Source organism: Lates calcarifer, linkage group LG11, assembly GCF_001640805.2.
Source record: "Lates calcarifer isolate ASB-BC8 linkage group LG11, TLL_Latcal_v3, whole genome shotgun sequence".
NCBI classification, from domain to species: domain Eukaryota; kingdom Metazoa; phylum Chordata; class Actinopteri; family Centropomidae; genus Lates; species Lates calcarifer.
In genome coordinates this window covers 7,241,401-7,266,378 of record NC_066843.1, presented here as the reverse complement: position 1 = coordinate 7,266,378, position 24,978 = coordinate 7,241,401, and the positions used below count along the sequence as shown (strand labels likewise).

The window sequence follows — 24,978 nt, the reverse complement described above, 5'->3', positions numbered from 1 at the left end:
AAGCTGGGGAGCTAAATTTAACTGTTTGACAAAACTACAAAATTAAAGTCTTTTCTTGTATAGTTTTTTTTTTAATGACAAGCACTAAAGAGTAAATAGCAAACTGCAGATGCTCATAGGCTGAGTGTGCAATCCCAAATAATCTTCGTATTTACAAAACAACTGCTACATTTGTATAAAAGATAACATAAATACGCACTGTGTAAAACGTGGCATACAAACTATGCATTACAATGTCTCTTGCTGTTGAGATATACTGTGTGTAGTAAAGACAAAATATTTCTAATTTCCAGCACATAATCCATAAAGAGTGACATTTGAATAGTCAAATGAGGCACTAATTTGCTGAAAAATTACCAGTCACTGAAGTCCTTTTCACAACAGTTGTTTCAGCATTCAGATGTGTTTGTCAGTGATGCTCCACATGACCTGCAGAGGCATACAGTGAATCCCTAATAAGTCAACACAGTCATTACACTGTCCATTAGGCTCAAACACACCCACTCCATTGTATCATGTTGAGCATGATGGTTTCTTCGACACTGAATTTTATTTTCTTTATACCAGAAGTCATCTTTTGCAATTTTCTAAAAAAGAAAGCCAGATGTGGCCAGCAGGTGTCGCTACAATACAAATCAACTGTAATGCATTAAAGTTATTTTGGTATAAAATAGACGGTAAAAACAAACATGAACATCATGAATACTGTTATTTTTCTGTAGGTTGTGTCTATAAGTCTGTTGTTGTTGCTCTGTAATGCTATGCACAGAGATCAAGGTCCAGTATGGCCTGCTATGTTTACACTTCTTGAATAAACTACCTAACCAAAAATCAAGCTGAACCTAATTCAACCATTCTAACCCTGTAAGAGTTGGTCTGCCAGACTTAAGAGCTGTGAAAGATGTCCCAATAACAATTTATCATTATTTGTTTGGATACAGTCTTGATGGAGCACAGCAGATAACTCCTGTGACTGTTGCCCATAACTATAAGTGAGGATTTTACTTTTTCAAGTGTATTGTACCGAAGCTCTGAGAGACAAGTGAGAAAAAAAGAATCTGGTAAACCATTTTCTAAGCCTGATCCAAATTGTTTTCCCTCCTCTCCAAAGCTAAAAGCCAGGTGATTTTTGAGGCCCATTTAGACTGGGGGAGTGATGCACTTCGGCTTCTTGTGGAAAAAATGAGTATTACAAAAACAAACTTGAAAAATCCTAACCAAAAAAATAAATGAATAAATAAATAAATAAATTGTCATTGGTTAAAACTTTTTCTGCCCCCCAATTGTTTCACAAATGAAAAAAATTATGAATTTTAGAAAGATTATTCTGGCAGACCACCCCCCAATTCAAAGGAGAGAGGGAGAGAAAACAATTTAGATCAGACTCAGAATTAGTATTTTCTCACTTGCCTTTCTGGGCTTCCGTACAATAGGACTACTGATCTTACAGTTTTATATACAGTGTACAGATGCACACTGGAGATACATCATGGAGTCAGTGTTTGCAATCTGTTCTGATAGTAGTAGTAGTTTCTGCTATTACCACAGTCAATACAACAATGTACATTCATAAAGACTGGAGGAGAAAGAGGACAAAAATGAGAGGACTAACTTAAGATTGAAAGCTTAAAAGCTACTTCCACCGTCAGCTCAAACTGCCAGTACCAGTCCTACATTATATTGGTCTCCCCAGATAATTAGAGGTTTAAGAAGCCTCAAAGGAAGCAATGCAGCCACTTCTAAAATGACACTACAGTGATTAGATTATTATTGAACTGATCTATCAGGCCAAAAAGAAGAACAGAGCCGCTGCAACTTCCAACAGGAGTTATTCTCTCATGGAAAATTCTTCCCTTAAATACTTAAAGATGATGTTTGAAAAGGCCTGATAGGTTTAAGAATTCACCTCAACAGCACTCAGTCCCAGTTTAAGTGCAGTTGTTGTGGATTTTGTCCAGCCTCAGTAACCTTTCAAAAACATCCACAAATACATTTCGTAGGAGCCAAACTCATAAACCTAGATGAAAATTAATCTTTTTTTTTTGCTGGATAACAGAGAGTACGTACAAATCTGACATACGGATGGTCTGGGTTCAGAATGCAGAACAGAGATATTTTCCCAGCTTGCCCTTTTAAACCTCCTTACTGCTCTCCTCCTGGTGGGATAAGATATGACTGACACACAGGACACTAAGACAGATGTAATATTTGAAAATGGCTAGTGTGTCACCTCAGCCTTTGGAAGGGTGTGTCCTATCTGCATACAACAAAAGGCTTCTCCTACACCTCTGTGAAGCTTCCCCTGCAGTTCAATTACCATTACAAGTATCTGACTCTACACTCTAAACACATGGTCTGGCATCCACTAGTGAAAATGACTTTTTCTATGCCTCTATGCACAATTACATGAGTAAACGTACTGCTTGAATACAAATAAAGCTCAGTATATTGATTAGATACAAGTAATATATTGATTAATATGCCTTATATTGAAACCACACCAGTTATGCGTTGATTACGTAGATTACCTCATTTCCATCAACACAGTTCATGAGAGTCCAGGAAGTCTGTAGAGAAGACACCCACTGGTGTTGACATGTCCAAGGGGTTGATGCCCTCTGCTGGAACAGACAAGGTAAGGTCCAGCCAGTCCATATTGTCCATGTTGGCGTTGTGCAAGGTCAAAGCAGAGGGTGGTGTGTTTTCGTTAAAGTCCACCTCCATGTTGACTATGGGTGAGTGTAACTCCTCCATCAGCTTCAGTGTTTGCGGCTCAGTGTCAGCATGTAACGTGCAGTCAAGGAGCGTGTCCAGCTGTGCGTTGGAGGTCAGCAACGCCAAGCTGGTTGAGGGTTTAAGGGGAGTGGCAGGCAGCTGGGCCACTTGGACCATGGGTGGAGGGCGGGATAAAACCATGTTGATGGGAAGGGTGGTTACACTGGCTGTCACAGGGAGAGGCTTGTCCAGGCTGGGAGGATCCTGTCTGATGAAGGGGGATATCTCTGAAAAAACAAGTGCAGAATATTAAGTGTGAAAATCCAGAAATCATTATTATGTCATTGTAATGTACCAGGGAAAAAAGTGCAGTATTTCTCACCACCACTCTCAATCAAAACATCAAATAGGTCATCCATCTGCTGACTAGCTGCAGTGGGACCCTGCAGAGAAAGAATAATCAGGAAATGTTTCAGTGGCTATAGCAACATATTTTATATTAATATATACTGTAGTAAACAATGTATTTCACTGGCATTTAATTTTTCACCTGCGCAGCTGTTAGCATGCTGCGTGTCTGTTTAACTGCATCCTCATAGCGGGGTGGGTCTTTACACTTTGACACATGGTTTGTGAATGTTGGCTGTTGCAATATCAGTGGTGCTTGGCCCGCACTGGAAGACTGTTTAACAAGAAAAGACAACAGTTCCTCACACTAAATGAAAAACAGGATACATCTGATACAAGCCATCGTTCAAATGCAGTTCACATTTTAAGTAAGTAATAAGTAAGAAAAACATGTCTCAGTTCTTCTAAACAGAAGTTGCTTTTAGGAGAAGAAAAGAGAGGGAGACTCAAGGATCCTCAACCTTATTTGAAGGTCCTTTAGGGATGGGCTGGTTAGCTGCAGGACATCCACTTGCTGGGAATGTGTTGAGTAAGCTTTGTGCTGTGGTATCCATCCTCCACGTCTGCTGAGAAATTTAGACAAGTCAGCATGGAGGCATGCATTAATGAATGCATTAATGCAATCAATGTGGGTAAAATGTTTTCTGCTACGTGTGCGGAAAAGTAGCGCATTGCAACACACACTCTCCGTGGGAGTTACTTCTGTTTAAGTAGCCAAGCAGCAGAGGGTCAGGGGGTTTAGCTGAGAATCATGGAAACACAAGAGAAGATCGCCCTGGGTCACCCGCTTTTAAGCAAAGTAGCTTAAATTTAATTGCTATGGGACTTCTTCAGCTGAGACATCACCACATTTCACCCCTGCTTGTGACAACACTGTTGGCAGTGCTGTGCAGTGTAACTCATGAGTGCTGTGTTTGCATTGAGCTGCGGTTTCTGTTGCTAATTCTGGCTGCATGCTGGGCTCAGAGCGGAGGAACGACAGAGGGCAGTGAGGGCACTACACGGTCAGCCCTCACTCAGCACCTGCTCCAGTAGCCCATGTTTCCACAGGCCTTCCTTTGATGCGAGGAGAAGATTTCACCACCCGGCTGAGGCCTGTTATTACCGTGGCAACAAGGAAGACGTATTACCCGTGGTAGCACGTAATTGATTCTTAGAGAGAAAAACATATGATATGTGATATATGAGGCAGTGCCATCAAAAACACTGCACCACATCTATGATGTGCAACTTAAGAATTTACTGCACCGAAAACAGAATTTATGATTTCAGGTGCACACACGTTTTACGTATGGGTGATCACATACAATTCAAGTTTGTACATTCTAAAGGAATCCTAAACTGATAGTGATGATTAATAAGGAGGCAGACTGAGGCAGTCTGCACAAGCATTCATGTGTTTTCTTACCTTTGTCAGTGGCGGAGTGTGAGTGCTGCATTGCTGTTGTAATGCTGCTGAGGCCTCTATTTTTTGTGGCACCTGTCCAGAGGTCTGGATGAGGCCTGGGGCTGCGCTGCTAACAGTAGTATGTAATTTGATGCAGTTGGCTGGGAGCTGGATGGCGACTGCTGAGGCAGGGAGTGATGCAGGGAGGAGGATCTGTGCTCCGGCCTGGACAGACTGCAGGGTATCGGGCTGCTTGATGGTCTGGTGGCCGATGATGAATTGACTTGGAGGAGCTAAGTGGCACTGATCTGCAGCCTCCTCCTGTTTGACCAACACTGGCAGACCGGGAGAGCTGCAGGACGCGGAGCAGTTTAAGGGGGACCTGTTCTCCTCCTTGACCTGGGCGGGAGCGAGAGGGCTGAGCTGAGGTGGAGAATCTCCTTGCTGACTCCTCTTCTCCACCTCCAGCTGCATCTTCAGCTCCTCCACCAGTCTCTGCTCCTGCTCCAGCTTCCTCATCAGCTCCTCAATCTGCCGCTCCTTCTCATGCAGACGTTTGTCCTTTTCAGAGTCCTTCTCATGCAGGTGTTTATCTTTGGCAGAGTCCTTTTCATAGGACCTTGTCTCTGTGGGAACCTCCTCCTGTGGAGCTCTCTGAGGGGAGCTTGTGCAGGGAGACAGAGCATCTGACAGATTTGCTGGACTGTCAGCCATACTACTGTCCTCTATGCCCAGACTGGACACCTTGGAGGCTATAGGGGACACAGGTGGGGATGACTTTGTGTTTTCAGACTGTGAGGCTCCTGTGACGACTGTTGTTTCCACAGCAGGAGCAGTCTGGACATTAGCAGTCTCCTGATAAGACTTTAGCCTCTCTATCAGGTCTGTCTTAGTCCCAGAAACAGGAAGAGATCTGCGTTTTAGTTCCATTTTCAGCTCAGCAACCTGTAAACACAACAGATTATCACTGAACATCTCTCAAAACTTTGTTGGGGCTCCTCTGCAGCATGCATGAGGCGCGTATAGTCAGACTATGTGCAGGCAGCAATGTGTCACCTTCATCTCATCCAGATTAGCTGGTAAATGATCCGGCTTGCGGTTGCGTCTGAGTGTGGCGGGGCTGCGCAGGGGCAGACACAGCATTTCCACTCAGAACGCTGGAACAGCTGGTTTGTACCTCAGTTGCTGGTCTGTTGTCATAAGATGGAAGAAAAAGGGAGTACAGAATCTGAACTATTATCAATTTTTCACAATTAACGGCTTCTGTGTAGGAAAGCTTGGGCAGGAAATGTAAAGTGCTTGAGACAAACAGCAGCTGTGGTCAAACAGTTGTGGCAGTGAGCTTCACATTCTCTAAAATCAGGTGACTGTCTAGAAAACTGAAATTCAAATTTAACTCTGCAAGTAAGCAACATTTGTACTTTGGGTTGTTTGAGCAGGTTAAGTAATGAATTCAACAATGAGCAAATATAAGCCTTTACACATAAAGATAGACTGCGGGTGAAGAAAATCCCATCTCTGGTTTTGCTAAAGGAGTATTTGTGTTGCCATACTTGACTGTGGTGGACAGGACAGCCTTGTAGTTGTACTGCTGCTGTTGCTGGTTCAAAATCTGGAGCTGCAGGAACTGCTGCTGCTGCTGCAGGAGGCGGGCATAAGCAGAGTCCATCGGCACTTCATTGAGCTCCTGCTTCTGGTCTGGGGGAACGTATTGGTGGTACTTCAGCTTTTTCACCCACGGTTTGGGCTCTTTGCTCTTTTTGCTGCGGCTTTTATCGCCAGGTACCTTGGGCAGGCTTTGCTGCAGAGCACAACACAACAAAGAAAAATGGGGCATGTAAAAACCTGAGAGGACCATCTGGAGGATATTTGATCCCTGTGACTGATCTCGGTCCAGTTTATCAGGGAATACAGTTAGCTTTGCCAGTACCAACACTGCAAGACTTGGAACTGATACTGGATTTTTATAGCTTGAAGCGCTGAGGTGGAACATTGTTCTGACACCCGATGAGAACTGCAGGATGAGGAAACGGGTAGTGGAAATGTGACCCTTATTGTTTTACCACCTGCAATTACAGGATACACATGAAAATGGCTTGGCATAAGAGCAGCAGGTTCTAACTATGAAACCAGAAACTCAAGCTGGGTTAAGCAAGCACACACCCTCCAATTTGTCAAATTCATTCCCATATCATATTTCAAGGGAGGGAGAGTTCATCTTATGTTATGCTCAGAGCATAACTGGATTATGATAAATGCTCGAGTTATTGCTTCACCCCATCCTTTGATTTTTGGCTTAGATTTTACACAGCTTGAATAAGGAAGGCCAGTCTGTCATTTGACCCTAATTGAAGACAAACTGTGGCTGGCACAGATTTAAGACCAAGGATTTGTGAAATGACTTTAAACCTTGTTGTTCTTTGAACCACGTTTGACTTGGCTGAATGCTGACTTTCAGTTGACCCCTAAACTGATGTGACTCTTAGAATGACAAAACACAGACTCTGTGTCTTCTGACATTTCATCTGTCATCACATTTCCAAAGGAAACAAAAAGCATATATTCAATAAATCAGAGAGACAGCGAGCCGAGGACTGGAGGTCAAGTTCATGTCAGCTGGTTATAAACTAAATTATTGTTTAAAAAAAACAATCACTGCTACTTAAGTTTAAGAAGACTTAAGATGATCAAAGTTGGAAGTGTTGAAAAAACTCAGCTCACCTTCACAAGAACTGGCCCTGGTGTGACACTGGGTGCAACAGTGGTGATTGGCTGAGATGCAGATGCCTGTGGGTTGCTTTGTTGCTCACTGGTAGAGACGAGGTTGGCAAAATCTGAGGAGGACTGTGAGTTAGGAGGTGGGGGGTGCTGAGAAAAAAAGAGAGAGAAAAAAAATACATGAATCGTTCAGTAAGAACAGTGAAGCCTCTATGCCTGTTAATCATCATCCCACGCAGGATAAGAAAAGCGCTTCAAATGGAACAGGATAACCAAAAACAGGCTGATAAACGCTCAGAAAATAAAAAATGAACGCAATACGTCTCAACTAATCATAAAAAATACAATATGCACAGTTAGTACACTGTGTGTGCATGCAGTAAATAAAGTTAACTTGGGTCGCATTATTATTTTTCTCTAAGTGAAAAATTGCAGCAGTGGTATTTAATAACTTCACTAGGTTCAAATACAGTCTCCAACTCTCCTTCACATGAAAAGCATCTTATATTTTTAAAACTTTGAGGTTAATTTGTCTCCTGACACTGACAGTCAAAGGCATTGGTTTACCTGTTTGGTGGAGTTTAATTTAGAGGAGGATGAAGAGGCCTCAGTCCCTCCAGACTCCCTCAGAGAGGTCGAGGTGGAGCTGTGAGTCTCCTGGCTGGAGGGCTGCTCCGGTGAAACGGCATCACTGCTGTCCTCATCAAAATGATAAACATCTGGTGTCTTGGAGTAGTTTGGCTTATCACCTATGAAGCCAACATTAAACATAAACAAGTCTAACTTATTATTTATTTAAAGGATAAATCAAAACAGAAAAAAAATTATCTAAGTTTTTCACATTGCTGACAATTTAAACACACAGTAAATGTTGTCTGTGCATACACTATACAATATATAGTGCTGCTTATGGCTGCAAAAGGAACACTTGGTTTATCAGTGAGTACAGAGTAAGGAAGCCATCACTTGAATGCACACATGACAACACAGTAGAGATGTCACAAGACTAAGAGTCTGCAGCCATGATAGCGGCTCTGCAAGGTACAGTGATGCTTCAAACTAAAATCAGCATGCTAACATAGTCACAGTGACAATGCTAGCATGCTAATGTGAAGCAGGTATATTGTTCATTATTTTAGTATAGCATGTTAGCATTCTAACGTTTGCTTATTAACACTAAGCACTGAGTACAGCTGAAGGTGCAGGTTTTTTTTGTCATAAAGCGAAGAATTCTGATGAATGGCGCAAGAGAAAAAGTCAGAGGATGTTCAGAGTTATTACATTTCATCCCTGAGAGTGACAAGGCTGTGCCAAATTTCATGGAAATGCATCCAAAAGATGTTGAGATATTTCACTAAAATACAGTTAGTTTCAACATCCTGGCTCCATGAATGTTTGTGCAAAATTCAGAAGGAATTCATTAAACAGTTGTTAAGATATTTTAATGTGGGCCAAAGAGATAGAAGTGGACGAGCTGACAGACTGACACTGTTAATCCTAAAGCTATGCTGCTACAACCATCAACACAAATACAGGGGAAACTGAGCAGTCAAGAGAGCATAATACAGGTACAAATACTTGGTTAGTCTCATAAAGGGTGATATGTAGATATATAAGACACAGATAAGTTGTCCACTGAGTAACTGTATCAAACTCAGGATATGATAGTGTTAATAAGTATCTACCATTGATGACCTCTTCGACAGCAGAATCCACAGGCAGGATGTTCTTCTCTACCAGCTCCATGGGTCCAGGCCGCTGGGCGATCTTCTCGTTGAGGTCATCGGCCAGTCTGGCCCTCTTCAGCTTCATCTGTGTGGCCTGCAGGGAGGGCTCGGCCTGCGTCTCTGATAAAGACACAGAGGATCGTTCGCTATGATCTGGCCAGCATCAGTCAGCCTCTCAACTGCTTTGTCAGGGTGACTCACGGCAGCTTCAGCTGGACCTCATAAAGACATTTATCTGATTATTTTGTAAAACGAAACAGGCAGGAAGCTCAGACAGATGAATAACCACCTTATTCATCCCTCTTATCTAGATGCCGTTAACCAGTGCGGACTCACAGGAGGATGATTACCTTGTAGGATGTGCATGCGGACCAGCTCAGATCGCTCAGGCCTGCTGCAGAGTTTGTGCTTCAAGAAGTTCCCAGTCTGTTAAGAAAGGACACAATTTAAATGTAGACGAACAAAATCCTAATCAGCTACAGTGTTTCTTAGTGTGTCTTACCTTTGCTCTCTCCAGGCTGCGAATCTGCTCGTGAAAGGCAGCAGGTGTTTTCAGAGCTGTGAGAAGCAGAAGAAGCACATTCACAATATTTCTACACATGAGCAAACTGTTCCTTCCACTTTAGAATAAATGATTTCTGATTTACGTGTTTTCTTCCTCCTTTTATTTTCAAATACCAATTCCCTTTGTCCATTTCTCCTGTTGACAGAGTACTTTTAATAAGCGAAGAACTTACTGATAAGGGGGATCTAATGTAATGTACTTAATCATTATGTCCTTTTGATCATTAGACTGATTTTAAAAGGATGGTCATCCAGCAGCAAATAGGCAGAAAAGTCCTAATAAAGTAGGAACAAAATAAAATGGCCTGATATACAAAATTGATGAGTTGTTATATAAAAAACAGATGATACATCATCTTCCTTGCATAATTTATGTCAAAGAATACACAAATCAATACAAACCACATGTAAGTGATGAGCTTCATTTCAGCATCTCTATTGTGTTGTAAGTGGTAAATTTTAAGACCATATCTCTGTCACTAGTGTCTAAGTTGGCGTCAGTGTCAAAATCTATGATCAGTTTGAACAATTAACACTGACTCTCAACAACTGTGTGATGTCTGATGAGGTATGATGAGTAAAACCTTGGCGTTACCTTTGACACCACCATGACCACCTTTTTTCATCCACATAACACTGGTAAAGTTCACACCTTTTCATAGTCCAGCTCTTGGCCAGCGTTGAGTTTTCTGGCTTGCCACGTGCTAGTACCAAACTCTAACTCTTCATATGGTTCAGAATACCACAGCTAGAATTTGAAATACATCCACATAAATTTGCCACATTACATCAATTTTAGCTTACAAAATCCTAAATGGACAGGCCATACCTGTCTGATCTCCTTAAACATTATATTCCAGCCTGTGCTCTACGCTCTCAGAATGAAGGGCTCCTTTCTGTCCCCAGAGTTCAAAAGCAGTCAGCCTCCAGTCAGGCCTCCTGTCGGGCTCCCCTCCTCTGGAACAACCTCCCCGCCGACATCAGACTGTCTGACTCCATTGAGGCCTTCAAATCCAAACTTAAAACACTTCTTCCTTAATTCTCAGTCACTGGCTTATACTTTGATTACTTCATGCCTGTAGCTGTTACCATTCTCCCACCGGTGGATCAATCTCAGTCTCAATGAGTCCATTAAACCTAGTGGGTAGGGCATAGTCCATGTTGTTCTGCTGATGAGATTACTGTAAACTTTCTGATAACCATCCCTTTAACCTTCTGTTTGTTTATTCCCCGGAGCAAATGAGTGTCCAGGCAGTGTGCCTATCTCTCTCTCTCTCTCTCTCTCTCACTCTCTCTCTCTCACTCTCTCTCTCTGTCTTTCTGTCTCTCTCTCTCTCACACACACACACACTCTATCCCCTGTTTATCTCCTCCCTGTCCTCTCTTTTCACTCAGCCTGTCTGTTCTGGACCATCAGCCATCCTGGGACCTCTCTCCCTCTCCTGTCTGTCAGTGCCTCATTCCAGATGTTTTGGATCTGGATCTTTGTCCACCAGCCTCCTCCATGTCTCTCTCTCCCTCTGTGTGTTTGTTTCCTTTTCTTCCTTCCTTCTTTATGAATGATGTTTGTGTAGTCTGTCTCGTCTTTCCAGGTCTTCATGGTGGAGAGGAGGTCACGGGACTCGGGTCCTATCTGTTGGCGCCTCCTGGAAGTTGCTCGTTGTCGTCCCAGATCATATCCTTCATTACTATTTACATTAATGTTGTTTATGTTGTCATGAAAATCTGTTCGTCCTGGAAGACGTATCTTTCCTCTGTTGCTCTTCCTGAGGTTTCTTCCATTTTTTTCCCTGTTTTCTGTTTTTTTGATTTCCTTGTCCGAGTTGAGGGTTGAAGGACAGAGGGTGTCGTAATGCCGTACAGATTGTTAAGCCCCTTTAGGAATCTTTGTGATATCGGGCTAGATTAATAACATTTGACCCAACTTGACTGATTACTCCTGGAAATGACAACAATCACTTTCCACACTGACTCAACCACAGTGTAATCCATTTTTTTTCTAACATTACTTTCACGTGTTTTGTCTTTGTTCTGCATGAGTGTGACATTAATAATAAACAGAAGCTCATGGGAGTCCGACAGGAAGCGTCAGATTTACTGATTTAAACAGAGAGGAGATTGATCGATGCAGAGAGTTACTCTTTGATCTCTCAGAATAAACTCACGCTGCCTTAGGCGAGGTCTGGCTCACTGACTAGTCACTTCTGCTATGATGAGCACTGTTTGCTCTAAGGACACTTTGGCCGGGGGGGCGCTCTGAGGAGTGTGTCAGAGGAGCAAAGCAAAACATTCCTGCTCGTCACCTAAATCTCGGCGCATACCTACCATGAGCCTATGACTGTGGGAGTAGCAGAGCGCTTTAGTGGAGAATAGTCTGGGAGGTTTGTGTGCAGGCCTCGCCTGACCAGGCCACAGAGGGGGTGACTGACCTCCACTGAAGGCTCAGTCGCTGACTCATGGGGCTGAGTGGAGCCAGAGAGGGGCTGAAAACCTGACTGCAGGAGACCTCTCAAGAGAGAACAGGAGAAAGAGGAAGAGCTGTGTCTTTTTCTTTTTCTATCTTCCCAGTTATCAGCATGATTCTGTCACAGATTTAGCTTGTCTTTTATTAGGTGTTCTCTAAAACACAATGCTCACCCAGGGAAAGTAACACAGGGACTGAGTCTGCCCCACTTTTGTCACATCAAAGGCTGAATGTGGATGGTATTAAAGTAGGAGCTAGTCCTTTCTGGTTTGGCACTGATGTGATGCTTGATGACTTATCTGTGTTAAATCTTTGAGTCATTTTTTTTTTATCATTGGCTCTGTTTACAACAGTACAATGATGCCACTATTAGTAGTAGAATGAAACTCACACTTTTATGACCAGATAATGTAATTTTGGCATTTACAAAACTTGTCTACTACACACTATAAAAACACTCCATTATATTTAAAGTTGCTGCATTCAAATTCAATTCAAGTATCAAGTAAAAGTACTCATTCATATCACTGAATCATTATTTTTTAAAATCTATTATTATGTAAGTTGTACTTAAATGCTGTAGTTGGTCGAGGTAGAGCAAACTTCAGCAAACGTCATTTGCTGCTGAATAGTTCAATCTGTAACAATGCATCATATTTTATAAACTAATCATATGTTTTGTCTGAAAAAAATCTTTATCTGAAATGTAACTATGTGTCATTTTATAAAGTAGTAAGTCCACAATAATGTTTTAAACGCACTGGAAATATGCTCTCCAACAGCCATGAAGAAGAAATCAAATTTTATCTCTTATACTGTGCAACAAAATATTGTAAGTAATACTCCTACTAGAAATGTAGAAGATATTTATGAGAAAGGCAGGCACCCTGGATTCAGGACATATTAGTTTCTTTCTTCATGGCTGTCCTAATTTTCATACTGTAGGTGCCAGTCAATTAACCTCAATTTTGAAGGTAAGGTGAGAGCGTTGTTGGTGTGTGATGCGAAAACTCACGCGGCATGATGCCTTGCTCCACGAGCTGCTCCCGAGTTCTCCTCTGCTGCAGACAGAGCTGGAGGACTGTGAGAGTGCAGAGAGACACAGAGGTCAGAGTTGAACTTTTACCATTTACCGGAGCCAACTCCGCTGCGTCAACTAACAACCATCTCTGGCTTCAAACTGTGAAACCTGCCAGACTTCAAATAAAACAAAGTACTTATTATTTCTCAATCAATATGCTACCCCAAAGGCCCAACAGCAAAGCCAGTTCACCACCACAGACATCCTATTCACTTCCTGTATGGTTTTAACTGGGGTTGTTAGAAGTACCGCACGTTTTACAACGGTTGAGATTTAAATATGATTGGCCGAGAGCCTTCCCAGTGAGAGTCAATGTCTCTGTGGGATGTAAATACCGTTAGGAATCAAACAATGTAATAACAGTAAGGCATAAAAACAGATAAAAGAGGGATTCATGTTAGAGCTGTAGTCATGATAATGCGCAAAAGTGGAGATGGTCATGACGCCACAAAGAGCCAAGTGAGTTGTGCGCCTATTTAATAACTTGTTTTTAAAATGTAATCTTGCTCTGGAAGGATAAGCTATGATCAGTATATGTTACTGTGGAACATCAAAGTCATGACAATCTGCCAGCAGAAACTGTTGAGTCTTGCATGCAGGCTCCACGTACAGTACTTGTCCCCTGTCCTCAGTGTTGTTTCCCCATCAATATAAACTGTAGTAAGATCCCAGTTTAAACATTTATAAACAAGCGAGCGTGGACATGTTATTTCAGTGGAATAACACAGATCCGTGCATGAAAAAACAGTTTGAAGAGAAAGGTGATAGGTGATGGTGACGAATGAGGAGGCGGCGTGTTGTGCATGAGGCCCTTATCACCACTGTAGTGAAGTGAAGCCGGCTTAGTGAGATCTACTCAGTGGCAAGGGGGGAAACAGCTACTCCCACTCACACACACACAAACATAGCCTCGTGCACACACAAACACACACACACACACACACACACACACACACACACACACACACACACACACACACCAGACCTGCTCGACTCTCCTGGGAAAGGCGCTGCGTCTGAACAGGCCTCTGTGACTCACTCTAGCAAAAATAAACTGGGCAGCTGTGAGAAAAAGGCCTGGGAACCATGAAATTTTGGGGGTAGTTAAGGGGGTGGGATCTCCAAGTTGTGTGCAGAGCTGAGGGGACGCTCACGGGCTTCTAACTGGTGGGCAAGGGAACATGGAGTGACAAGAGCTGAGGCAAGGGGTGGGAGGCCGAGACCATTCTCACAGCGGCCCATCAACTCTGGGGCAGAGAACACATTGTGCCTGCCCCGCCTGCTGTGTTTCCTATTACAAACCCAAACCAAGAGGGGGGGGTGGCGGTGGTTATGGTCAGTCTGAGACAGATCATACCAGGAGATTGTAAAAAATTGCCATTGGTTTGTCTCAATATTTATATCCACTGTGACTTGGAACAAACGCCACAGGCAAGAAAATTTATGAGTGCATATTACTACATATCAATAACATCAAAAGCTGCCTTCCAGCGCCACAAGAGAATGCAGAGTTTAATTTGAGTATCGGTATGGGGGTACACCTCACGCCCGGGGTCCTCCTCACTTCTGTGTCATCCAGTGTTCGACCTGAACCCTGGCTAACCTCTCCGTGAAGCAAACCGGCTCCGCTCTCCTGCTCACCAGCAGAGCGTAAACAGAGGTTGTGGAGAAACACAGAAAAAGAGAGAGAGAGAGATTCTGCTGAGATCTTTGTCTACTGATGTAATCTCTAATCTCAGACCCATGTTGTTCTCAACAAATCATCCCTGGAGGTCTCCCCATCAGACCCTTTATTTTATTTGACTTTAAAAAAAATTTTTTTTAAAGAAACAGTACAAATAAAAAAAAAATAAAAAAACTGTTTGGTGTGGCTACAGATACTCCCTGGCCAGACAAAACTGAATTTAGTTTAGAAACAGACTGACACTGGGTTATGTTGACTTTGCTGTTATAAATACCAAAGACTTTAAACAAAATCTAATTTTAGCAAAGATTCGGACATCTATAACCAGAGACAGACTGAACCATGCACATACAGAATATATTGGTTTATCAAAAATGTCATTTTTTTGTGTGCAGCAGTTGATTGAGATACTTTTTCCTTTACTGTTTTCATGTGAGGCAGAAAATCTACCTGAATGAATGAATTCATAGACTTTGTGTTATACTGTTAAAGAAAGCAGGAGCAAAATGACCTTTCGAATAACTGAAAGGTGATTGGGTACCTTTTAGCTATTCAAAAATTCAGTGAGCATATCAACATTTATGAAAGAAGTTTGTCAACTTAGGCCAGTTCACCAGCAACTATAAAATATATTGTTTCTCATTTTATTCTGCAAAGCAGGAAATTTATCAGCAAGGTTTAAGTATCACAAATGAAATGGTTGTTACATAAGGACTGAGAATGTATGGAAGGAGAGATGTGGCTGTGGCTGATTGAGAATTTTAACTTTTTCTTCCTTCATATGAATATCAATGTAAAACACTGATATCGCTCTGTGAATATGAGCTTAATAGTCTTATTTTGTAGTCTCTGAGTTTGGTTAGAGAGAGTTATATTTAATGAGGTCATGAATAATAATTTACTGACATGGTATTTAAACAAAATATTACATATGCATATCTTGCACAATGGCCCTGATGGAAAGGAATTTACACTTTGCTTACTTGTTGCATGCTATACTTTTGTAGGATGCAAAAATACTGTATCTCAACATGTACCTTAGATAGTGCATGAACTTTGGACAACTTCACAGATGTAACGGTAAGTTAACCGTAATGTAGTATAAAACCTAAACGCCAGTGTTGTTGGTTTTTGTTGCTTAGAAAGAGGGTTGTGTTTTATTCAAAAACAGGAGTCCACGTTACTTAAGGCCTGGTCTGATCAAAAGATTAATGCACACAAGGAAGACTATAAACATTCAAATAATGATAGAATCCTGATCAGCAGCATATCTGCACATCATTTGAATTAAGCTCATTGTGTGTACTTAAATTACAGCTGTGTATTCATGCTTATACTGAGTGACAGAAAACCATAACAGTGTTTCAGCAGAGTGCCAGTATAAACACAGGCGGTATAAACCAATGCGTATTCTCTCTTAAATCTCTCTCTCACGGACTCTGACTGTTTTTGTAGAACAAGTTTGATTTATTATCAGAACTCAGGTCTCTCCTGAAAGAATGATGCTTGGCATGAGTCACCGTGATGAGCTTTACTGTTGCCCTGTCATTTCCTGTTAGGGCTGCATCAGCGTCACTACAACCCCCTTGCCATGCACTGCTGGCAGCATCAGTAAAGAGAGTTAAAAAAAAAAAAAAAAACCTTGTTAACTTAACCCGATATTCAAATAAAACAATGAAATGCATGCAGGTTAGATGAGAAAACGAAAGGAAAAGCACCTGATTTGAATTTACCCCTGCAGATGGAAGGGGTCTCCACATCAAGGCAGGCCATGGAGGACAGTGGTGGTTTGCTTGGCGGCCAGGTCTGGAGTCCCATGGAGTGATGAGGCCAGCGGAGAACGGGGGAGTCGAGGAGAGAAGAGACGCCAGCTCTGAGCGAACGACAGCTGGCTCTCAGAGCTGCATGCAGTCCCTCCTCTCTGGCTCTGTGCTGGCCTCAGCGGAGAAAGTGTGTGTGTGTGTGTATAAGTGTGTGTGTGTGTGAGCGTTCAGTCAACGTCAGGAGGAGGGAACACAGTGCTGCTCTTGTTAACCCTCGCTGGGTCACTTTGTTCTGCTCACAGAGGACTCATCATATTACAACACAAAACTCTAAGGGACTTTTGATTATTTTGTGAATAACCTCATAAAATCGATAGGTATTTGTTTCTGGAAATTCACTCAGCAGGGGACCAAACTATTTACTTTTAAACAATAAATACTAGATAAAAACAAGTTGTTTGGGATTTTGAGTGGGCACATCTCCATGAGAAACAGCACTGCATTTTTTTTCTCTATTATTTTTTGTTGCACTAAATAACAATGACAGGAACAAATACACCGCGTCCTTAGGGACATGGAGGCTTATCTTTAAACATTTTTTAAAGATTAGTTACGGATTGATTTTAATATGTGCAGTCAATGTTTTTTTCCATTACTACACTGATGATTTATAGCACCCAGTGACAATTCCAGCTTGGCTGTTACATTAAGTTCCAGCCACTTCAACTTGTGTGTGACTATCTATTGAGGAAAAAAGTGACGAGAGAACATCAAACTAAGCAGAAGATGTGTGTAAAAAATAATTAAGAAGAGGAAAAACACAACAGCTCATTCTAAAAACATGCTTGGCTGTGGCTTACATGCCATCATGACTACAAATGCATTGACAGGAAATGAGATAAAGGGGAAATACACTAAATGTGGTGAGTTCCATGCGTCTCTGCCGATCCAGGAAGGTGGGTTAGAAAATATACTACTTGTCAAAAGTTTTAGAACACCCCCATTTTTACACTTGTTACTGGTAGTGTGAAACTTTGTCCCAAGGGCTTTCCCAAACCAGCTCGACTGGGTTTAAGTCTGGAGATTGTCTAGTACTTTTTCTCTAATATTTGGGTTGTTATCAGTCTGTCCACCTTTGTTACTTGCCTTTTCCTGACACCAATACAGGACTATTTCCTGCAGTGCAGTATTGTCCTAATAGTGCATCAGAGGATGTAGTAACACAGTTTGTTCCAACACTGCCGTTGTATAAACAGAGGGGTTGCACGTCATCAACAAAATTTGGGACACCTGTAGGAATTGTTTACATTAACTCTCAGGGATGATTTCACTTCCATTGCCGCAGGAAAGCCATAAGTTAACTAATTTCTTAATCAACTGAAGGCTTATTTTCTATGAAATTTACATGATTCTTCAGTTTTTGGTGATCTTTTTTCTTTACCTTGGGCAGTTTACCACTAACCTTTGTGCCATTCAAGGTTATTCACTGGACTTGAACTGCTTCAGTTTCAATAAAATTTGGAAAAATTGAGGGTGGGGGGTGTTTTCTAAAGCGTCTGACAGGTAGTTTATGTCAAAGCAGTGCAGATGTCTTTTCCCACAAAGGATGTGATGTCAGGTTAAAGCTGCAGTGACGCAGGATGCACTCAGTCCTCCAACTGCTCCTGTGATGTGTCTGAACAGGACAATGCATGCTGGGGGAAGACTGGACTGCTGTGTTCTGGATTAATAATGTTCACTTGTGGGGATCAAGAAATATGCAAGTCAAACAGCATGGGACAGGGGAAACATGGAGCCGATAAAGTTAATGGGACTAGTACAGTCAGGCGCAATATGTTATGACAGCTCACCGCTGAGATTGAATAATGGTGAACAACAAGACCATAAAAAATATGGGAGAGTAGTTGGAGCAGTAGGAATGTGGAAAAACATCTTCCCGCATGTCACACCGTCTGTAAACACACAGACTTCCTTTGAGTTCACATTTTGTCAGTGTGCTGGCCACAGAAACAAAACAACAGATTTTATGAATGCCTTACACACCTGATTTATTCCACAATCAAAACCTCTCTCCTGCATCAAAGGTTGTGTGGGCTCTCAAAGTCCCATACCAGTCAAGAACAATGCTGTTTCTCATCATCAGTAACAATTTAAAAGTGTGATCTCTCGCCTCAAACCACAAGATTGCTTGTATTAACTCAAGATGTTTTCCATTCACATAAAAATATTACATAGTATATTCAGATCATCACTTTCATTGATGATCTACAGTTTAGACTTGAACATCTTTTTAGTACTGCAACAATTTCACTACACTGATTGTTATTAATAGCCACTTTAACATGATGATTATCGCGCTCATTACATTATTACATCCATCTGCTTCCCGCTGGCCATTTGTTCTCACTATCTTACGAATTCATAATTACTCATTTAGAACAGACTGAAAACAGATGAGTTTGCAGCTGCAGTCACAAAGCAGTTATTTGAACATGACGCAGGTTTGTGTTGAAGAAAGATAAAATGTGGAAACTCTACAACAACTCATATCATCAGTCTTAAAGGCACAAATGTGAGTATGAGAGGGAAAAAAAACAGTCATATGGACCCACAGGTGACAGTCAGTGGACAATTCTGGCACCTGTCATCCTGTATAACCTACCTGGGAATGTGTAGACCTACGTGTATCTTTACTGTCTCGAAGAGCTGACAAAAAAATCTACGATACTGTTGCATTTTAATGAGCAACTGCCAAGATACAATGAATAGGTCATCAGATGGATTAAACAGTGGTTTGGGTCTATAATCACATATCTGCTGAAATAAAATCCTGTGGTTGATCCACTTGGCTTCCACACCGCATATTGTATTGTATGAATAACACAATTGAGCTCGGCGTCGGGTTACACAGGATGGGTGGTTGGTTGGTTTATTCAAAATACACAGAGCTAGCAACAGAATAGGTGCAAAAGTGAACTGGTAAATCTACATTGCTTTTCTTTCTTTTTTTTTTTTTTTTTTTTTTTTAACATATTGAGATATGTACTATAAGTCTTACAATACAAACAATGAAGAGAAACAGGCATGTATAAATAACAACATAGCCACTTTAACTGTGTGTGTTTTATCACCACTAAAGTACAGAAAAGTCTCCAAAATAGTTTATTGCAGAAACGAACTGCACAACAAATTTTCCAACCGGAAAACTTGTTAGTCATGCTTATTCAGCTTTATCCACAGACTCCCAGCTGTGGCTCAGCGCCATAGATCTCCAATTTAATACAAGCGGGAAAAACAATGCTTCATAGTTATTAAATCATTTTAAACAAATTATGCCACTATACTTAGTTTATTAGTCTCTCAAAATATCAAGATGGTTTTGCCCACACTTTCTGTATTACCTTCAGCGTACTTTACTTCTACAACCTCTAAAATTGTTATTGTTATCTTCCTGTTTGCTGAAGTACATATTTGTATTGACATCCACCTGATGCTTCATGAAATCACTGTATACATCCTCAAAAACATACACACATAAACATTCTCCTGAGACAATAAAGTAGCAGTGCAGGAGCTTGTAATTGAGCATGAGTTTATGTATGTTATACACAATCAAGTAGCATCACAAGGTATTTTATTTGGCACCCCGTGTGAATAAAACGGCAGTGTAATTTCTCTTGTCTGCCTGTCAAGTATGAATAATTAGACCAGATTATTAAAAGTAATGAGTTTTGGCTATCTCACTGAGAACCTGGATACTCAGTGATGGATATACCCATGTTTCAGTGACGCAAACATGCTAAATAACTTTGCCGTAAACACACAACAAACATTTTCCCAAGGACAGACTTCAGTGACTACTAATCTGTGATTATATGTTTGTTTGGACTCAAAAGGCATTTCTGATCTAATCCCTAACTCCACTCCACAAACAAAATAGCTGAGAGAATTTTGATTTCCCACAGTGGCCTTGCTCTTAAATGGTCAATGTAAAGTATGTCTTACCAAACTCTGATGTTTTGCTCACTGATTCGGTCGCATCTGATCAACCTTACTGGCCTTGAGGAGGCAGCAGCGCCAGCAGCGGTGGCAGCAGCAGCAACAGCAGTGTTGGCAAGGGGCTTTGGAGACATTTCTTCTAGTTGTACATGAAAAATAAGGCCTTCTCGGACATCGGTGAAACACGACTCGTGATCGGCCTGTGATTCTGGGGGGAGAACACAGATCAATGTTCATTTATACTGGAGTGCATATAGTTTGTCCACCTATGTCTATATGATGGAGAGTTTATTGGAAATAACACATGGATATGAAATTAGAATGGATAAACAGAGAGTGATTGCATCACATCAAACCCTGCTGTATGACATTACTTGGAGGAGCCTGTTTTGTGTGAGTGAGTGGGATGAGTAGTTCTGTGACACAGAAGCCCCAGATGAATCTGTGAGTAGGAACTGAAGATTCCCAAGGTCATTCTTATCTCAACCACTACCTAAGTGCAACCATTATTCAATGAGTAGCAGGCCACATTACAAGTTAAACTTTACAGAAACATCTACAAAGTTTGGTTGTAATAAAGTTGTAAAGTAGAATAAATGAACTGTGGCTGTGATGTTGGTATCCAGTGCAGTGTTGTTTGTAACATGAGCCATGAATCCCAGCCAGGACTGACGCCAGCAGCTTTCAGTGTGCTTTTCATGTTAAATCCATTCTCTCATTCCCACTGCTTCTTTGTTTACATCGATCATGTCAGTTCTACTACATACCATTATACCTGCTGCACTGAAAGAGGACTGATTATGATTTTAGGCTGGTTTTCCATTTATTTCACTGCAGATATACTGTAGCTTAACTGTGACTATTTTATTTATTGTTCTACATCATTATGCAACCAAGACCACAGCATTTCCTCGTGCTGTTTAGCTTCCTTATTTTTTTCCCCCACTGGAAAGAGGAAAGCAAAAAAACAAATAAACACTTTGCTACTACAGATATCCATGACCAAATGACGTTTGTGCACCTTAGTTTAGAGCTAGACTGTCCAAGAGGGCCAAATATATAAAAACAGACTCTATGCTCCTCTGGATACTTAACATTCAATATGGACGAAGCAGTAGCACTTCTGGCCTGAAGGTCTTTCAGACAACATGCTGCTGTTTTTCCATATAAAACACAAAGAAGCAAGAATACAATAGTGCTGGAGTAACTACTTTAGATTTAAGCTTTATAAAGTTAGAGCTACTAGACTTTTAAGGCATACACAGTTCATGATTTCTTGTGATTTTACTTGATTTTATCATGCTCTTATGAAGACTTTGTTGACTTGCTGGTCTTCCCCGATAAACCATTGATTAGGGATTTTGAGTTATTACCATCTGTTTTTTGCTTTAGGGCATCTCCTGGACAGACTGAAGGAACTAATGCATTTCATGCTTCTTTAGCCTGTTGAACGTTTAAAGTTGAACTATCAGTTACTGACTTTAAGGGCCGTAACTAACCACAGTTTTCATCATGGATCAATTTGCTGATTATTTCTTTGATTGACTGATTACACTTTGATCTATCAAATGTAAAAAAAAAAGTGAAAAAATGCCAGTCACAGCAGCTCAGAGCCAAAGGTGCAAACCACCAAGGAACCTGAAATATTTAAAGGCTTTTTAATATTCCAGGTTAAAGTGCTATAATGCCTCATTGACACATTTTTAGAGAAATACATTTTAGAGCAATACATATACATATATATGACAGTGCAGTAATATTCTGCCATGACTTCACATCCTGTGTTTATCATACAACTATATTTGCTATAATTATGTCATGACAGTTCACTGAAACAGAGGTGATTCTTGCAGGACGTTTTCCTTTGTGTGGTGATGGATAAAAAGAACAGTGTGTGCCACAAACAAAAGGCCATTAATATATATCAGTCTACAATATTTCCTGTAGTTATTTTTCACCAGTGATGTCAGTGATTGTTAGTTTGTGCTGCTGTGCTGTCATAACGCCCTGGTGAGAAAAGTGCACAGCAACCCTATCGCTGAGGTCCTGACAATCTCATTTGACTCTTGCCAAAATCCACACTTCTCCCAGATAAAGTTTCTTTGAACATCAAAGCACTCATTAACATCAAGTCCCACGTGGAGGTGTCAAAATAACACACACATAGTTAGATTTACTGAATCATGTTCAGCTTATTTTCGCTCATACAGCAAAGTGTCATGGTCAAACTAGATTTTGTGCCGAACACATTGAGTTTAACTTCCATCACATAAAGAGAACAACAACAGTAAAGGTCAAAAACACTCCTGAAAGACCATAAGCCAATTTTAAAACCACCACTTAAAGGCTTTGGGAGTAACTCTGTCCTTTTCTGATGGTGCCTGCAGATGGGCACACTCTAATCAAGTTCAGATGCACTATGATGAGGGAGTCATCTATACAGCCCCTCTCAGCTCACATAGGTATTTCCTATAAAACCCAGACTGTGTCAAATTCCCTGCGGATTTTCACTTGGGTGGTTCCAGGAAGAATCCCAGGGAAGGTCTGGATAAGACGCACATTTAAAGTAATCTAGGTGCAGGTATGCACAGCAGACAGCTCCTTCCATAACCCACAGCTCATTCCTGGCTCGCTCCGAGCCAAGACGTCAGACTGAATAAGATCGATTTGAGTTTGGCCAGCACGTTGTTGTGCATGTGCACAGATGTTCACTTTAATCAAAGTATGAATCTGTTAATCAAAGTATCAGGTGTTGGATTGTGGATGACTGATTGCAGGGTTACAAAGCACTGACATTTCAAACCTTAGAGTAGAGTTATATATCATGTTAGTGAAAAGTCTGGGTGGCTGCCACAACATTATCTTCAGTAAAGGATCACCTGGATCTAAGTTTAGCTGAAGACAGTAAAGCAAGAATGTGCTTTAATGATGGGACGCAAGTCAAAATGTCCTGTATGCCGGCAAATATATAAAAAGTATATGATTCAAATCATAAATCTGAGTATATTTAATGATGTCAAGAGAGGCTGCATGTGGTGAAAGAGGCCACAGTAAAGCTGGATATTCATTTTCACAGGGGAGTCTCCACAACACCAGCTACCATCACATCCCATGAAGGCCTCTGCAGATGGTGGGAAAGCCAGAGGAAAATCCCTGTAGGCCTCTAGTGTTCTTTGAAGCCGTGCAACATGCAGCTGCCGCGAGAGGCTAAAAAAGGCAGGCCTGTGGCAGCTTTGGCCACATCAACATCATCACCAAAAACAACTAATTGCACACACTTCCCAAGGAGAGAACGTAACCACATTTACCCACAGGCAAAACACAAATAACAATATATCATTCACATTTACTCCCTTAGATGAACTGCTTTAACAAGGGTAAACAAGGACTTACATTCTTTCCCATGTGTTATTATTGGTAAATAATGAGACTGACTGTTTCATCACTCAACATTTACAGCAATTAATAGAGAAGATAGAGAAGTTTGCAAACGCAGTTTTTCCATGACATTCAAATACCATTGCAAATGACTGGACTGATTTACCATAACTGTGACTACAAGGCAATGATGCAATACATCTAGACAACTTCCCATAAAATTTACTTGTGGCTGATTTCTCGTCTCTGTGTTACATCTTTTAGATTCACATAGACTTACGAAAGCAATATTACTGTAGCTAAAGACTTAAGATAATTTAATACCAGGTATATGTATCCCATTGTTACTGTACTATGATACATCTTTTCTGTATAGATAGAGGTATCATATACATTCTGTCTATACACCTGTGAAATAACCAGTCGATACAGAATGAAAACTTTCATCTGTTGAAGTGGTGCTTTTTGGAAATCAATAAGTAAAGAGGAGATGCATTCAGCTTGATTTCAAAGAGACAAAATCAATCAGCTAGTGATTTTATACTATTCTATACATACATTGTTGAGAGGCAAAGAAAGCATAATTTGTTTCTCTCACTTGTTCAGCTGCAGTCAGATTAAGCCATTAGAAAGGTCAGCTGGTAATAGTTGTTGATATGGGTCCACTAATGTGAAAGGCATCATACCACTGAATGAATGTTGAATGAGTAATGTGTACATAGCTATAAAGAAAAGAACAAAGAAATGTGGAAATAAAGGAGGCACAGAAACCTTGCAGTGAAACAACAACACAGCACTATTAGGCAGGAGCAGACTATGCTGCTAAAAATAGTTGGTCATATAGGCAGAACCAGCAGCTGGATAAAGGGGGAGGAAAGATCTTATGCAGGTATCCCTCCAATCTGGACACCATGTAAGAAAACAACTACAGCGAAGGCCGGGCAACTCATTCACACTTCCCCTCTAACATTCCCTGATTTCAACAACCATAACTTTCCCATAAGTCTAATTAACCCTCGAGTGGCTGTTGTAACACAAAACACGAGCCCTCCCCTCCTCTCCTCTCCTCCTCCTCCCGGTTGATCCCAGC

The 24,978-nt window shown here is 41.1% G+C and overlaps 1 protein-coding gene across 1 annotated transcript; it reads right to left on the bottom strand.

Annotated features, from left to right (window-relative positions):
* Positions 1–528: 528 nt before the first annotated feature.
* On the bottom strand, positions 529–16,721 carry mrtfbb (myocardin related transcription factor Bb). The gene is given in 15 exon segments (XM_051074032.1): positions 529–3,002; positions 3,098–3,158; positions 3,266–3,397; positions 3,585–3,689; positions 4,532–5,455; positions 5,567–5,617; positions 5,619–5,700; positions 6,064–6,311; positions 7,232–7,378; positions 7,796–7,977; positions 8,914–9,075; positions 9,306–9,381; positions 9,458–9,513; positions 12,999–13,064; positions 16,482–16,721. Coding segments are annotated over 15 exon segments (2,841 nt in total). The 5' UTR covers positions 16,567–16,721; the 3' UTR covers positions 529–2,538.
* Between the last annotated feature and the right edge of the window lie 8,257 nt (positions 16,722–24,978).